Here is a 15,338-nt window from a genome sequence, read left to right as displayed (position 1 = left end):
GTGTTACCTCTCTCGCCCAACATCACCTTCAGACACTTGTTGCAGGTTGCTGAGTCTGCATCTTTTGTGGTCGGGTCCAGCCAGACTTTTAATCTTTTGATAAAACTTATCAAGACATCAAGACCCACATGATTGAAAGGCTCAAGAAGTATCACTGCTATATTCTGATGGCCTTTTCTTGGAATTTACACGAAATTATTGATTGAAAATAAGCCCACTCTAAAATTATTTACAGGGTCTCACGTAATTCAATAAAGGTTTACCATGTGTCATGGAAAGCTTTCTGTGATTTTGTTAAAGTGTATCTTATTTTTTCCATTTTAACACATCATATGATGTCTCTGAGACATTGAGTGTGTGGGCGGAGCAGTGTTCTTCCACCTGAGAAAGATTACAAATTAAAGGTTGTTTCCAGTAAAAACAAAAAGAGCAAAGCGTGGGCTTGATCTTAACCTAGTATTAACAATTTTGGAGGGATGTACTGTTACATTTAAGTGTGAGTTAAAAGTGTTTTAATGTCAATTGAGGGGTTTTTTTTTTGGAACATTTAAAGGAAGTATTTTACTTTTATTAATGATTTCCTGCCATAAAAATTTTAACCAAATATTAGCAGCAGCTTTCAGTGAGAGTCCGGGTTTAGGTATTGGGTAATTTTGAGTTTGAAACCTATGCAGGACTTTGTTATCCATAAGTTAGGAGAAACTCATTTTTTGTCATTTGTTATATGTTTTTAATTATTATAAGAAACATCTTAAGACGTTTCTATTTGTTCAGGCTTTTCCTTGATTTTCTGGAACTCCCCTGTTGTTCTCAGTATTATCTTGATCTTTAAAGTATATACTTTTTTGAGTATTGTTTTGATTGTTAAAGCGCCTTGTGACCCTGGTCTGGAAAAGCGCTATATAAATAAATATTACTTACTTACTTACTTACTATTATTATTAAACCGTTGTGTTATCTCAGGGTCAATGTGACCCGAAGGCCCGAAAACTAATTTGAGGTATTTCTTGTGTTACCTCTGTATTAAGCTGAACAAACTCCTCTGGCCTTTGGGGCACCTTGACCCTGAGATAACACAAGGGATAAGATCACCTTTAACTCTACTTCATGTATTTTGCCTTGTTGCTTTCCTAATTTACAACCCCATTAACAATCTTTGTTAAAGAGTTGCTTGGAGGCGTGGAAAATGAATTTTCATGCAAGTTTTTTCCCCGTTTTTTTTTTGATCAATCAATTTTTTTTTCTTATAAAATGTCTGTGCATTTATGTTCCCCATGTTATTATTATTTAATGGCCTTTAAATATCTATTAAAATGCATTTGGACACAACAGTATGTTTCTCTTAAATAAATCTTGAAATGATATACAGTTGAAATTTGCCATTTTACACTGAGCCTTAGTTAAAGCTCCATTGTTATTTTTTCTCGCCCAACCCCCCTTTTTTGACTGCTCTGAGTGCAGCGGAGATGTGAGTGGAGCCACTAAGAATGAAATTTTTCTACAGTTCTTGTTGGCCTCTGGGTTGTTATGTACCTAAAGTGCTCGAATTAAAAAAAATTGATTAATGCAAAAATACATGTTTAATATCAAACCGCCTACTCGTCTCAAAGGATCCAGAATGGATGTAAAAAGGATGCTGCTGCTCCTCACACCCGACCATGTTACGATTCTGTCTTCATTTGTGTACAAGGTTCATGCGTGGTGACCATAGCAACCTCACCTTTGTCTCACGTCGTTCCCAATCTTTCTCTCCGTCTCTTCCAGGCAGCAGCAGCCGCACAGGCCTCAGGACAAACTAGACCCCAGCCTCCCATCACACATCAAGATCCGTCCCGAAATCCCCCTTCCTCTTTTATAGCGTTACATACTCTAGATTAACCGTCAGTGCTTTAGCTGCACCTCCTCCACGACAGGCACGGCAGCACCCGGACTTATTCCGTCAACCGTGATGCCCATCCAAAAGTAACGGGTCACCAGCGTCGTCAAATGTCACACAACAGGTTCGCGCAGCCGTGGAGGAAAAAAAATCCTGAAACACGGAGGTGCGGCTAAAGCCTGGTTGGGTACTGTTATTATAAGACTATAATTACTCTGTATTTCATTGATATTAATGTTATTATGATTGATAAGTACATGTTGAAGCATGACTTTGCAACAAACAAACAAAAAAGAAGAAAAAAAGCAATGTTGTACATTTTTAGATATTTTAAAGAAGTACAAAAAGGTATTTTTTTAATCAAGACTGTTTTTTGAGACAACTGTGTTTTCATGTTTCCTGTTTTTGCGATTCATGTTGGGCGGTGTGTGTCCTGCATTACTTGTGTTGTTCACCACATGTTGTGTGGGTCCTCGATCACCTCATGGGTGTCATGGCGTCGGTATATTAGTGCAGTCTGCCTCATCTGTGAAAACTAGCTCAAGAAAACCAGACCCAAATACACGTGTGGTACTTAAAGCTTGAGAAGAACAGTAACATGGACAGCAAATAATAACATGTTTACCTGGATAAAGCACTACTTAAAACCAGGATCTACATTTAAGCGTCGAACAATTGAATCAGTGTGAGTTTAATTGCACTCAAAAATTCATTGGAGATTTGATCTAGGTGGTTCTGAAGCTACGTTGGTTTGTTATAAATAGATATCAGTGGTGTTTGTATTCCTGTCAAGTCTTCTTGAGCTACTTTGGATGTCGGTGTTAAAAAAAGAAAAACACTGACAGGAGTAACTGACCTCACCGTGACTCCAATACCTGACAATCTGCTAAATTTAGGAAGTGCAGCAGGAAAACGTCGATATTATTAAAAAACCAAAGGCATTTTTTTTTTACACTGGAGAGCTATTTAGGTGAGTCGAATGATTCCCTTTTTGACTGCTTTGTAGTCTGCGATCTGATTCCTTCTCAAGTGCGGCGCTGTTATCTTTTCTGGTGTCACTCCAAAGAGCCACTCTAGGAGGCTACTTGTCTCTTCTTTTATTGAGGTCTATATTTAGGAAGTGATGCCGTCGACTTTTGTAAAAACCATGTGTAAAAAAAGACTCTTTTGTAATCAGTGTGCTCTCATTCTGCAATAGCATCCGTGCTCTATGACATATCACCATCGATCATATTTCTGTGACACCACCAGATATTCTCCAAGATGTAGGTTCTGATGACGTGACAATCCAAGTACGATCAAACATGTTTAATATCAATAATATGCACATGAGGGAAGGTTTCGAGCGTCCAGAGGTATTTATAATGGTTGTGTGTGTGGTATTATAGTTTTGAAGATCTTAAATATTATATAAGTATCACTGTGAGTTGAATCGTTTTGTTTGTATCGGACTGATTGAAACATTCTTTGTCTACCAAACTCAGAGGATGAGATCAGTCTCTGTCCAGCCAAGTGCCCCCCCCACCCCCCATCTGTTCTTCCATGTTGCTGTATACAGTTTGTGTTCTGTGCATGTTCACGACACGTGTGTGTGCCCGGGTGTGTGTGTGTGTGTGTTTTATTTTTTTCTTTATGCATACAGTACTGTTGATATTGATGTACCGGAGCCGCTGTGAGGAGAAGGTGTCTTTCAGTGAATCACAGCCGTATGTGTGTTTAAATAGCAACAACGTTGATCAAGCGTTTCTATGAAAATGGTGAATAATGTTCAAGGCTGTCCGCCATTAAAGATTGACATCCTTGTTGTCTTTGTCTTTTTTTGTGTGAGTCCAGAGACAGTTGTTAACTTAATCCTCAATGATGAATAAACAGTATCTGGACCAGGGTTGGGTTCGTCTTTATATATTGGCACCAAAGTGGGGTCTCAGGAGAGATGGGGTGATAAGATGGGGAAAATATAGAAGCAAAAAAGGTCAAATGCCTTAAATAAGGCACCAACTGTGATTGCGTGAAGCTATTTTTGTTTGGTTATTTATCCTTGGTCCTTTTTATATACATAGTATTCAATGTGAAGGTGTGAATATAATGTCTACTTAAGTGGTGAAATTATATTAAAAAAATAAATATAATACCAACAAAAATTAGGTTTTTATTTTGACGGACACTTGCTTTAAAAAGCCCCATTTTTTGTCTTAGTTTAAAAGACTATTAAATGACTGACAACACTGGCAATAATGGTTTCCCGATTGATCTGAGTAGCATTCATTTTACTTTACGTCGCAATTTTTTCAAATGCCTGCAATTTTAAAACAACTGCAATTTATTCAACGATGCGGCTCATCCATAGATTTTTACAGGTTAATGGCTTCACGGACGCCACTCTACTCTAGTAAAAAGCACAAGCAGCATTTTTATTAAAGAAAATAGTGACGCTGCATGTAAACTTCGCTTTAATTTGCAAATTAAGTTGACTTGTAGTTGTAAGGATGGTCACAAAGGGAAAAAAATAAAAGGTGGGAAGTGTCATGAATGAAAGAGCTTGTGCTAGTTTTATTTAGATTTAAACTGGTATTGAATTTGTATTCAATTATTTGTTATTGAATTATTGAAAGTTAAACTGCCTGAATAAAGGCTCAAGGGCCTTATGTTTAGCATAACATTAGTTTTACAAATAACCGTTACTTACTAACTATGTGGTCACCATTTTTCACTTAGCAATGAAAAGAGCTGTTTTAAGGCTTAGCTTTTACCATCATCTCCTCACTGACTGCTGAAGATGTGATCTGGTGTTGGATCTAGTCTGTTTTTGTCCTTCACACTCTAGATTCTAAAATGATAGAAGAAATAAAAACATGTTTTTAGGAATGGAAACTTAATTCTCTGTATATCAGGATACTATTTGATCAAATAAATATTATTGATGCAAACGTACATTCATTTTTATTAAGAAAACCAATAGTGTCCGTTAAAATTACAGAAGTTACTCCTTCTATTTTTTTTTTTTTTTTTTTAACGTCCTTGTTTGGCTGAGCACACGTTTGGACCCATGTGGTCCCAACCCTCCTTCTATTGACTGAAACTGAATTAAATAAAGTGAAGTGAAAAAATAAAACCGTTAAGTGTAGATGAGGGTTGTTGAGACAGTGAAGATGAAGCAACTGGGACAAAATAAGTGGAATCCCATCAAGACTGGGGAATCCAGACCGAGTCGGTTCAGAAAACAGCAAAGTCAAAAATCAACCACAGAAACAACAAAACAAATCAATAAGAAATACATATTATGTTTGGTTACAAATAAAAAGTGAGAATATAATCTATGAAAAATATTATTTAAACTATATTTGAAATCATTTTAGCCCTTGTGTTATCTCAGGGTCAAAGTGACAAAAATATGTCTGTGTTGTAACTTATTTGGGTTACATTTGTTGATTAATGTTGATTTGTGACATTGTTTATTTATAGTATTGATTAAAACCTGCTTATTTTATATTGATATTTTAGATTAAAAAAAAAAATAATTTAAAGGAATGAACATGATAATTTAGTAGTTTAAAAATAATAAGAAACAGCATGTGCGATTAAGTTTTGCTTTAGAATCCGGATGTAGTTTTTCCGCGCAGCTAAGTATAGTTGAGAATGAACGATTGAACGATTTGAAGTTAAAAAACTGACTGTCTGTACCCTTTTTTATTAATATATAAATATATATAAGTAAACTCTATTTTGCACAACTGACATTCTGCAAGGTTACTTTTTGAACAAAGTTAATCTACAGTCCGGTCACCATTACCTAGAGACAACCCAAGGGATACCACAAACACATTTGTTTTTCAGGCCTTTGGGTCACTTTGACCCTGAGATAACACAAGGGATACCACATAATCAGGCCTTTGGGTCACCTTGACCCTGAGACAACACAAGGGATACCACAAACTAATTTGTTTTTCAGGCCTCTAGGTCACCTTGACCCTGAGACAACACAAGGGATACACAAACACATTAATTTTTCAGGCCTCTGGGTCACTTTGACCCTGAAACAACACAAGTGTTACAAAGTTTGTTAATCACAACAAACTGATGTCAATGAGATGAATATAAACAACCAGCCATTATTCTCTGACACAATAGGTGACGCTTCCGTTAATGTCATTTCATGGTGATTGTGTATCTAGAAAGTTTTACTCCGAGGGCTACACAAAAAAAAAGAGTACTCGTCCAAACATACACAGGTGTTGGTCGCTCTTGTTCATGAAGACTCACCGGGACTATGTATATAAACACAACTATTTTGTAGACAGTTCTTTGTTTTGTGTCTTGTCTTGTTTTTCTGTCTTGTACTGAGAGTTCTCCTTTTTTTTCAAATCCTAATTCACAGAAAAGTAAAGTTTATTCACCAAATCCTTTTATGTAAGTTTCTTTTAAATCGAAGGAACAAACATGACTAATTAACTTTGTCTCAGGGCAGCAGTGAAGGAGTGAATCTTGTTTTTTTGTGTTTTTTTTCTGGTGGTATTAAGATGAAAAGTAATTCTTAATCATAATGTGTCCACTTCAGGGGATCCCCAGATGTATCTAAAGTAGCTTTGATTGGATCACGTCCCCCTGCGCCCCCAGCAATAAGAGGAAGAAGCTTCTTTTGTGGTACAAAATAAACAGTTTTGTACTGAATGCACCCGCTTTCCAGTGACATCAGGAGCTTTGTAAGCTTATTTCTGTTCCATTTCCCTGAAGATTCAAGATTTATTCTTGTGTCGACTTTAGACGTGACTTGGGAGAAATCACGGATGTGCTCATTATGAGAGAAGAACAATTTAACTGTCCATTACGAGGGAGAAGAACATCATCCTGCAAAAGCATGTGAGCTCCACATCTCTTCTGACCCTCGTTACACCTTCACTCCATCCCAGTAGGACGTCTTCGCAGGACAGTGGATCTTACCAAAGTGGCTGGTGCATTAGGGGGATGCAAAAATAGTTCCTTACACTCCGGAGACGCTGTGTGCAGCCGCTTTAGGTCCTGACGTCACTCAGGAGGAAGGTGACAATGGTGTTGGAGTGCAGGGATGTGTAAGCTGCATTTTTAAACGTCCAAGTGACAACACAGGCTTTGTTTTAATGGAAGTAACCGCATTTATAGCTAAGACTTTTTTTTTAATGATCCCTGATAATGCAAGAGAGGTCTCAAGGTTAATTTCCCGTGTTTCATTTCCAAACAGAGAAGGTTAATTCTGAATTAGTTATTTATTTAAGTGAATCAAGACTCTTTGTTTTTGGTGCCCCTGCTGGAATTTCTCGTCATTACATGCAATGTGCTCTTTGTTTTTGCCTCTTGCTCGCCACATGACCTACTAGTGTTTCCTGTCAGCCAATTTGTTTCACCTGTGTCGTGTTCATTCCTTTTCTCATTTACACCCCAGTTGTTTGTTCAGTCTTTGTCTGTTCGTGCCAGTTAAGTAAGTCAATTTACTCTGAGATTCTTAGTTTCAATTTGTATTTTTGACAAGAATTTTTGATGTTCTTGATTTTTGTTTAAACTTCCTGGGAATACTTTTTTGAACTATAATTTGACCCCTTATCATTCGCAGTTGTGAGTTCCAGACGGGTTTTGTTTTGCGCCTCACTTGCCACCAATATGGGGCCAAAAGTCCCACATACCAGAAGAACAAGCTATATAAGCGTATGGTGTGCAAATCTCTGGACTTATATCAAAGGTTTTTCTTCACCACACAGATACAAATCATTTGAGGATGTTTGAAATGAACCCTCTTTATTACAGAAATAGAAAAGCTAATTGGCTCATGTACAGTTTTGCTCTCTTCTTTGAGACCTAAAGTAGCAGGAGTTGATTTAATGTGTAACTCTACGTGCTTGTAAAAGACGTCTTGTCTATTATTCCAGTCGCAATGGATTAAATAGAATTTCTTGGTGGTCGGAGAGGGTCCGTGGTTTGGTGACCACTGCCACTGGTGACCCGACTCTTCAGTCCTCACCGGGTGAAGCTGTAGGAATGAGAATCAGGTATGTCCAGCTTCGTACAGAGGTACCTCAGTGTTTAAAAAAAAAAATGGCTGGCAAAGTTATTTTCCGGGAGAGAAAAATCTGTGCCTATTCGCGCCAGCTGCTGCCCCTGCGACCCTACATCTGATAAGCAGGGGAAGACAGATGGATGAATATTTGGCTAGCCTCATGTTAGTTATTTACATTGATCCTTGCAAACTTCCCTCACAGAGTTTTGCAATTGATATGCTTCACGCACTATTGTCTACCTGTATTTGTTACTCATTAACATGTTGAATATTCTTTTCATGGGAGCTTGTGTAACAATGTAAGCACTGCATGTATTTGAACTACCGTATTTCCCGGACTATAAATCGCAGTTTTTTTCATAGTTTGGCCGGGGGTGCGACTTATACTCTGGAGCAACTTATGTGTGAAATTATTAACACATTATTACCGGTATATCATTTAATTTATTATATTTTATTTTCACACTTTACCGCAAGAGGGCGCTCTAGGCCTGTGTTGATAATTTTGACGTAGAAGAGGAAGCGCCGCATCTTCTGCCTCCGGAGTTAGCGGAGTAGTTTAAAAGTGACACAGAGGATGAAGATTTCAGTGGATTTTAGTTATTTGGAGTTACACGGATGGTTTGGTAAACTTCTTATCATGTTATTTATGTTATAGTTATCGGTATTACTCTTAATATGTTATGTTAAAATACCAGGCACGTTCTCAGTTGTGTCGTGTAACGTAAGCATACCGTACAATTTTTCAGCCTGTTGTTGCCTCTATTCTATTTTTATTTTAAATTGCCTTTCAAGATGACATGTCTGTTCTTGGCGTTGGATTTTATCAAATAACTTTCCCAAACAAAAAATGCGACTTATACTCCAGTGCGACTTAAATATGTTTTTTCCTTCTTTATTATGCATTTTATGGCCTGTGCGACTTGTACTCCGGAGCGACTTATAGTCCGGAAAATACGGTACTTATATTTTCTATTGAGGATTATTTTACATTATCTCCAAATACATTTGAACTTTCTGCATATTTTCCATTTTGCATCTGTTAATTAATTCGTAATTTCCATTTTGGATTAGAACTGAAATTTGGACTACATCCTTTATAGCATCATAAAGACAGAAGAGGCTGATCTGATCAGAGCTGACTCGTGGATAAAACTAACCCATTGTTTAAATGAAACAAAGCTCTCCCCCAGAGGCAACAACTGTTGATCATCAGTTTTGTCACCCTCCACAGCAGATGAACAACGCATCACTGAGACTTTGTTTTTTTTTGTTGTGTAAGAAAACCATCAGACACATTGAATAGGCTCAGATCCACAAGTGTGACTAACTCGTGACTCAGTCGTAAGCTGCCAGGAAGTTGCAATAAATGTCTGGTTTGTCATTATCTTTGTGCATTAAAAGTACAAAACCCAAAAGACGACCTTCTCTTGTGACTCTTAACAAATGATTGAACAAGAAAAAGTCACAGGTCTTAAAGTTTTCATTGTTTTGTCTCTATTGCTGTTATTAATGGTTAACCCAGTTAATGCCTGCCCGCAATATTCTGGTCACGCTATTGTTATTACCTTACCTTAGCATCAGAACACAAATTTTAAAAAGTATCTGTGTTGTGTTGGTTTACTCCGGGCACTCCAGTTTCCTCCCAGAGTCCCAAAACATGATTGGGAATTTGGAGAAAGAGGGTGAACTTGAGTGTTTCATACATAAGGAGAGGTCGAATAACTATAATATTATCTTATAATGTAAGATAATAATAATATCTCTATATATGATATTGTCGTATGACTACAAGAAAACGATGTACACTCCCATCTAGTGGTCTATAGTTGAAATTACACTCAAACGCACCAAAACTGAACAGGCATTTGAAACTATCAAACATCTCCCTCTGGCGGCCAATATAGCGAGATGCATCCTAGTGTCAATGAATCCTTCCAACAGCAGGTCACGAGTGTTTCTCTCATTGAATGAGGACTATTATCTCCCAGTTCACATGACAGCATCACACTCTGCTGACGTCATATGGTACCACGACCTCTGACTCCGCCTGCAGAAACAATCTGATACGTTCCAGTTTAAAATATCGATAAAGAAAAAACCTCCCTCCGGTGAGTTTGAAGAACTGCAACAAAAAAAATGGACGCATACACAATAAACATTTTATTGTTGAAAATGATGGTAGTTTGTTAAGGAGCAGTACAATGTTTGAAGACTTGTCAGAGCCTCACAGCTAAATCTCACTCGATCACAAATGCCACTTTTCCAACAAAGTTCTTGCGAGTTCCAAAACTACTGAGCCGAGTCAGTACTGCTGTACTTCATTTTGCTGCTATCAAGCAAAGAAAGCGGGTAAGCATTAGTGATTGCTTAAATATAAAATACATTACTCTCTCCAAACAAGTAAAACAAATGTCTCAGGTAAAACTACTTGTTCATTCATCAACTTTTGCCTAAAAGAATAAAATAAAATAAAATAAGCGTCTCTGCTGCATGCACTATAGAAAATATGATCTTAAGCAAAAACACCTTTTTCATTGGGTGTCTTAACTGATCGAAAATACTTTTAGTAGTCAAGGATTTCAACAATATCTTGGTAATTCCAGCCAATAGAATTCTTCTTAAATATATTTGACCAAATTAATGTTTTAAAATTGAAAGTCAGACTTGAAGTTTGGCTCTTTGTACCTCCTTTATTGGATAAAATGCTACTTAAAGTTGTTTAGTTTCTGTCTGGTATACATATTTCATCGTACATTATACATTTTTTTGTTTGTTACAAAAACAGCCATTTCTTTCAACCGTCATCATAGGTTTCTAAACTAAAACACAGTCCAAGTGACTTTGTGCGAGGAAACGATGTCATTTCTAAAAAAAAAATATAGGGAAAAGTTGAAGCTTTTTACTGCTTCTTGAAAATCCTTTTGGCGTCCACTCCTTCGTAGTTGTACGTCTGTGGAAGAAGGTTGAGTGTTTAGTGCCGTGTGATAATGATTCCTCTTTGCATCAACCGACCTGGACCAGCTCTCCGCCCACCAGGCTTCTCGTGGTGGTCAGGACTTTGCTGTTGTCTTTCCTGGTGAATGTGCCTTTGAGCATGTCACCCTCCATCACCCATGTACCCTATTTGAGAAAAACAGTTGGTGAACATGTCCTCAAGATCCTAGTATTGCACCTGTGGAACAGACGACTCACCGAGACTTCAGTGCCGTCAGCCAAGCTGTAGTCGAACTGGACCCCCAAAGTGAAATCAATGTCCTTCGTCCTGAAAGTGCTGGACTCCTTGATGTGGAACTTGTCGCCGGTCTGCTCGATGATGATCTTCAGGTTGTCATGCTCCGCTAGCTTACGCTTCATCACGTTGATCCCTTTAAAAAAAACAAGTCGGCATACAGCAGACACACCCAGTTAAGCGACCCTCTTGGAATCCTGAAAGAAGCAGGTGAGCATCTGAAAGTCTAAAACTCACCCATCTGCTCCATGAACTTGTCATAGTTCTCACTGCGCTCCACTTTCCAGGTTCCGTTAAAGGCCATGGCTGGTATGACTGAGGGCGGTTTTGTGATGGAGCAGGAGCAGACCGTGGGATTGAGTGTGCCCGCTGGCCTCTATTATATACAACTCCCCCCCTTTACTATACCACCACACCCCCTCTCTGCCCTCCCTGTGCTGGCATGGACACCACTCTTCTTTATCACACTGATTATCTGTCTGCTGATGTAGCCATTTAAAGGTGGTGTCAAATGTAGGACGATTGCTAACCTCGAGGACACGCTGATAAATAACTGGAGAGCGAGTGGGCAACTCCCTCCAGCGGGTCTGGCACCGGGGAACACTGTTGCACTGTTCTCCGGCAGAGTGGAGGGGGTTCAAAAAAGGGCCCTGTTTGTATGGCAACCTGTCAACTGAGGCCCCTTTCTGTCCTCCAGGCCTTTCTCTTTGCTGCACTGTTTGTGTCCGGCATGTGAATGAGTTTTTCTGACAGGGACAAGTTGGGCAGGAATGTTGCCTAACAATAGTGGTCCAGAGGAAGAATGATCGTTCTAGTCCCCGGCGCATTCGCATTGTGCCGTTATTAGAGCTTTGTTTGAAGGCGGTGCACTTTCAGATTACGCTACAGTTTTATCTCACGTATCCTCTCCTTTGTCTCGCATAATGTTTCCCAACGGTTCAATCCACGGGGCCAGTTCTCGCTGCCAGTTTGACCAGAAGTGCAGAGACAGGAATCTGCAGCTCCAATGAGAAAATGAAGCGTATGTGGGCAAGTGCAAGACAAAAAAATGGGGAAATAAAACAACATTGGGGATCTGGGGTCTCTATCTTGCAACCGACCTAAGACAGACAAGAGAAAATGAATGGTTGGTGGGTTGCTTAGGATCTTTTTTTTTTTGCAGAGCTCAGCATCTTATCTTTCACTATCTGTGCATCACAGGTTACAACTTCATTGTTTATTGCTGCTGTAAAGTTATGTAATGTCTTCTTCACCTGCTGAACTTCAGACTTTAAACGTTCTAAAATATATTTGTGACCTTTTTACACAATGATAGTTATGTACTTATTACTTTAATAACAGTTTCCTGTGGCCAGACATGGATTATCTTAGGAAGTTATTTATGTTACCATGAACATGCAGGATGTAATGATGACATAAGCAAAAGCTGCAGCCGGCATTTGCTCGCCTGGATACACATCATTCTGCAGTTTGAAGTTCTCCAATACAACGGAGAAAGACCCACGAATAGCGATTACAAAATGTATAATGCTGACACGAGTATGCACTGGAAAGCCTCCCGGTGCAAAATTAGGTGTTGGCTGCGTTCAGCACGGATCACGAGGTGCCCCACAACATTCACATCACAACAGTAGCTTTTATTAGAAAGAACATTCAAATGAAGAGTTCAGAATTTCTGATGAATCTGTTATAAAGTCATGCTAAAATGATTCCTTTAACCGTAGCGCTAAATTGTGCAGGTGGAGACTGAGCACCGAGTGAGATAAGGTGTTTTATACCATTGCAACGCCTGTTTATTCTCCTTTCAATTGCACCTTTATAGCACATGTATGCAAGTATCAAATTGCGTCCATGATGTAACTAATCTTCTCTGCCAAGTCCAACAGCTTATTCTGCTGTTGCTATCGACTTGTGAGGTGTAGATGAGGCAACATGGAACAGCTGATGAGGTATCATCATAAAATACTTTTGAAAGGAGCTGCTGCTCACCCCACACATGCATGATATTCCAAGAAGCCTTTTATTTTACTTCAAAGAAACAATCTACAAAAGACAAATTTCTTCATTTTTTGTGTTTAAATGTTGGGACAAAACAAGAGTAGTTGGAGTAAGACCATGCATGACTAAGCTGGAAATGAACCTGCTACTTTCTTGCCGTTGTTGGTCGTGCTAACCACTGTGGGCCTGTGTGTGTGTGATAATTGAAAGCAGCCATATGTAACGTTACATTTTTCCCCCTTCTGTTTTCTTCAATGATTTTCTTGTCACCTCAGGACCATCAACGTGCTTACAGCAGTGGATTTGGGACAGCAGTCACGTTTCCATTCCGTCATGACTGAATAAACCGACATTAGGTTATGGAAATAAATAAGTATTATCCAAATATTGTATGGTTTATGTTAACATTCTTCTTTTTTCTAAAAGCTTCCAAAGTCAATGTATTTTAATTTGTAGCATTTTAAATTCAATATAAAATGGTTATATTGTGGCACCATTTTTATTTGAATTTTCCAAGGCTACAAATGAAATAATATAGCATTTTGACTTGTAATGTGTTGATTTAAGTGTCTCTTCAATAGATTTTGGACTCTATTGTATTCATCAGTATGTGTCTGTTTGTACAAAACTCTCTTTTAATGAAGATATTTACAGTAGAAAATGTGGTTAAGCCCCGCCCACTGAAAATGCTTGGTTTTTCCCAAGTTAAGACCTTGTTTACCATAACCACGCCCACTCTGCTGTGATTGGTCGAACATTTTTGTCACACAGCGTCATGAATCCAGGGAGTCTCCATCTCCAAGGGATACTGTAAGGAAAGAAACAGGGCGTTAAGGAGGAGCAAACAGGTTATTATGAAATAATGGACTCTGTAACGTCTCGTTCTGCGAGATAGGAGAGAACTTTATAAAGTAATAAGTTAAAAAAAATCATCATGATAGAGGGACTTACTTTATCTTGGAGAGGGAGACTTCAACATTTGAAACAAATACATTTAATTTAACAACTAAAGGCACGGGTATACTTCCATAGAGACTATTTCAGAATCCGATTGAGAATCTCACGATCTGTAAACAACTAATAAAGTTTTATCTATCTATCTATATACGGACGATAACTGGACACCCTTTAGTTTCCGCTATAGTTGCAATTACACTTATTTAGCACAAGAGGGCGCCAGACACAAATATGTTTAACTTTCCTTACAGGTCATTTCACACCTGACGAACATGAACAAGGAGTATGGAGGGGAAGACTCACCAACATAAATGCTTGAGATTCATGTCAGAATATCTTCAATTGAGGTCCATCCACATATCTGAATTCTATTTTATTGTTTTATAAACTGCAACATTAAAGTCACCGATATAGATTTGGATTGCTGAAATTATATTTTTAAAGCTGCTTTAACTAAACAAAACTAAATGTTTTTAAATATATTCAGACATTATAACTGTGCAGTTCTTGATGTCGTGCCATCTTGTGTTGCTTTTATTTCACTGACCCAATATAAATATTACAGTAACGCTGACTTGAGTACCTGTAATAAATGATGTATACTTTGCAGAATTATGAATCACATATGTTCCAATGAAGACCTAAACGGAACCACTCAATAAATAAATAGAATCATTAGAAAAATAAATTATAAATTACAGCTACTTTTTTCCCTTAACTCGGTCCGAGTTCAGAAATGGACATCCAGAAAACTTCAACCATGAATCATGTGAATGTTTAAGAAGCCACAGTTTAATCTTTTAACGGGTTTATTTCACCATCTAGTGGACGAGACACTTAACAGCACCTTGAATCAAAATAATAATAATAATAATAATAATAATCTCTATTTATATAGCGCCTTTCTAGACCAGGGTCACAAAGCGCTTTGACAGCCATTCACACATACTGATGGGAGTAAAATTCCATGTTAACAGACGTGCATAAAATAACTTAAAACTTGAACATCCTACCTTGTGAATAAAATATTGAATAGCTTTAAGGTTGATGGAAATAAAGTTGACTGAACAAATCATATATACTGGTTTGGGTTTAGTTCAAAATATTAGTACTAGTGTGTTAAATTGGGGTGAAAAAACAACATTAGCTCCACCAGGGCCTTTTTATTGGTTGTATAAAAATATATGTAGAATCAGATATTTAAAAAAAGTATACTAGCCTGAAATACAAAGCAGGAACCAAGTGTACAT

The 15,338-nt window shown here is 38.0% G+C and overlaps 2 protein-coding genes across 5 annotated transcripts in view; one reads left to right on the top strand and one right to left on the bottom strand.

The window, feature by feature from the left end:
* Positions 1-3,678, top strand: part of LOC148082311 (RNA-binding protein with multiple splicing-like) — a 38,465-nt gene extending 34,787 nt beyond the window's left edge. For all 4 annotated transcript variants that reach the window (XR_015710925.1, XR_015710924.1, XR_015710923.1 and 1 more), the window contains one exon: positions 1,765-3,678. The gene's annotated coding sequence lies outside the window, so the exon portion shown is untranslated. The remainder of the gene's footprint in view (positions 1-1,764) is intronic.
* Positions 3,679-10,051: 6,373 nt separating this feature from the next.
* Positions 10,052-11,652, bottom strand: LOC148082310 (fatty acid-binding protein, intestinal-like). Its single transcript, XM_087789477.1, has 4 exons — positions 11,371-11,652; positions 11,097-11,269; positions 10,917-11,024; positions 10,052-10,854 (listed from the first exon to the last, which is right to left on the bottom strand). The coding sequence occupies exons 1-4, from the start codon at positions 11,435-11,437 to the stop codon at positions 10,804-10,806; spliced, it is 399 nt and encodes a 132-aa protein (XP_087645603.1). The 5' UTR covers positions 11,438-11,652; the 3' UTR covers positions 10,052-10,803.
* Between the last annotated feature and the right edge of the window lie 3,686 nt (positions 11,653-15,338).

Source organism: Callionymus lyra, chromosome 4 (assembly GCF_982586985.1).
Source record: "Callionymus lyra chromosome 4, fCalLyr1.hap1.1, whole genome shotgun sequence".
NCBI classification, from domain to species: Eukaryota; Metazoa; Chordata; class Actinopteri; order Syngnathiformes; family Callionymidae; genus Callionymus; species Callionymus lyra.
This window is presented reverse-complemented; position numbering and strand designations above follow the sequence as displayed.

What these genes read in the sequence shown, in the direction of transcription:
- LOC148082310 (XM_087789477.1), bottom strand. Translation starts at nt 11,437, where the DNA reads ATGGCCTTTAACGGAACCTGGAAAGTGGAGCGCAGTGAGAACTATGAC. An exon ending in CAAGTTCATGGAGCAGATGG is followed by an intron (nt 11,270 to 11,370) that starts GTGAGTTTTAGA and finishes TTTTTTTTAAAG; the next exon opens with GGATCAACGTGATGAAGCGT. An exon ending in CTGACGGCACTGAAGTCTCG is followed by an intron (nt 11,025 to 11,096) that starts GTGAGTCGTCTG and finishes TTTCTCAAATAG; the next exon opens with GGTACATGGGTGATGGAGGG.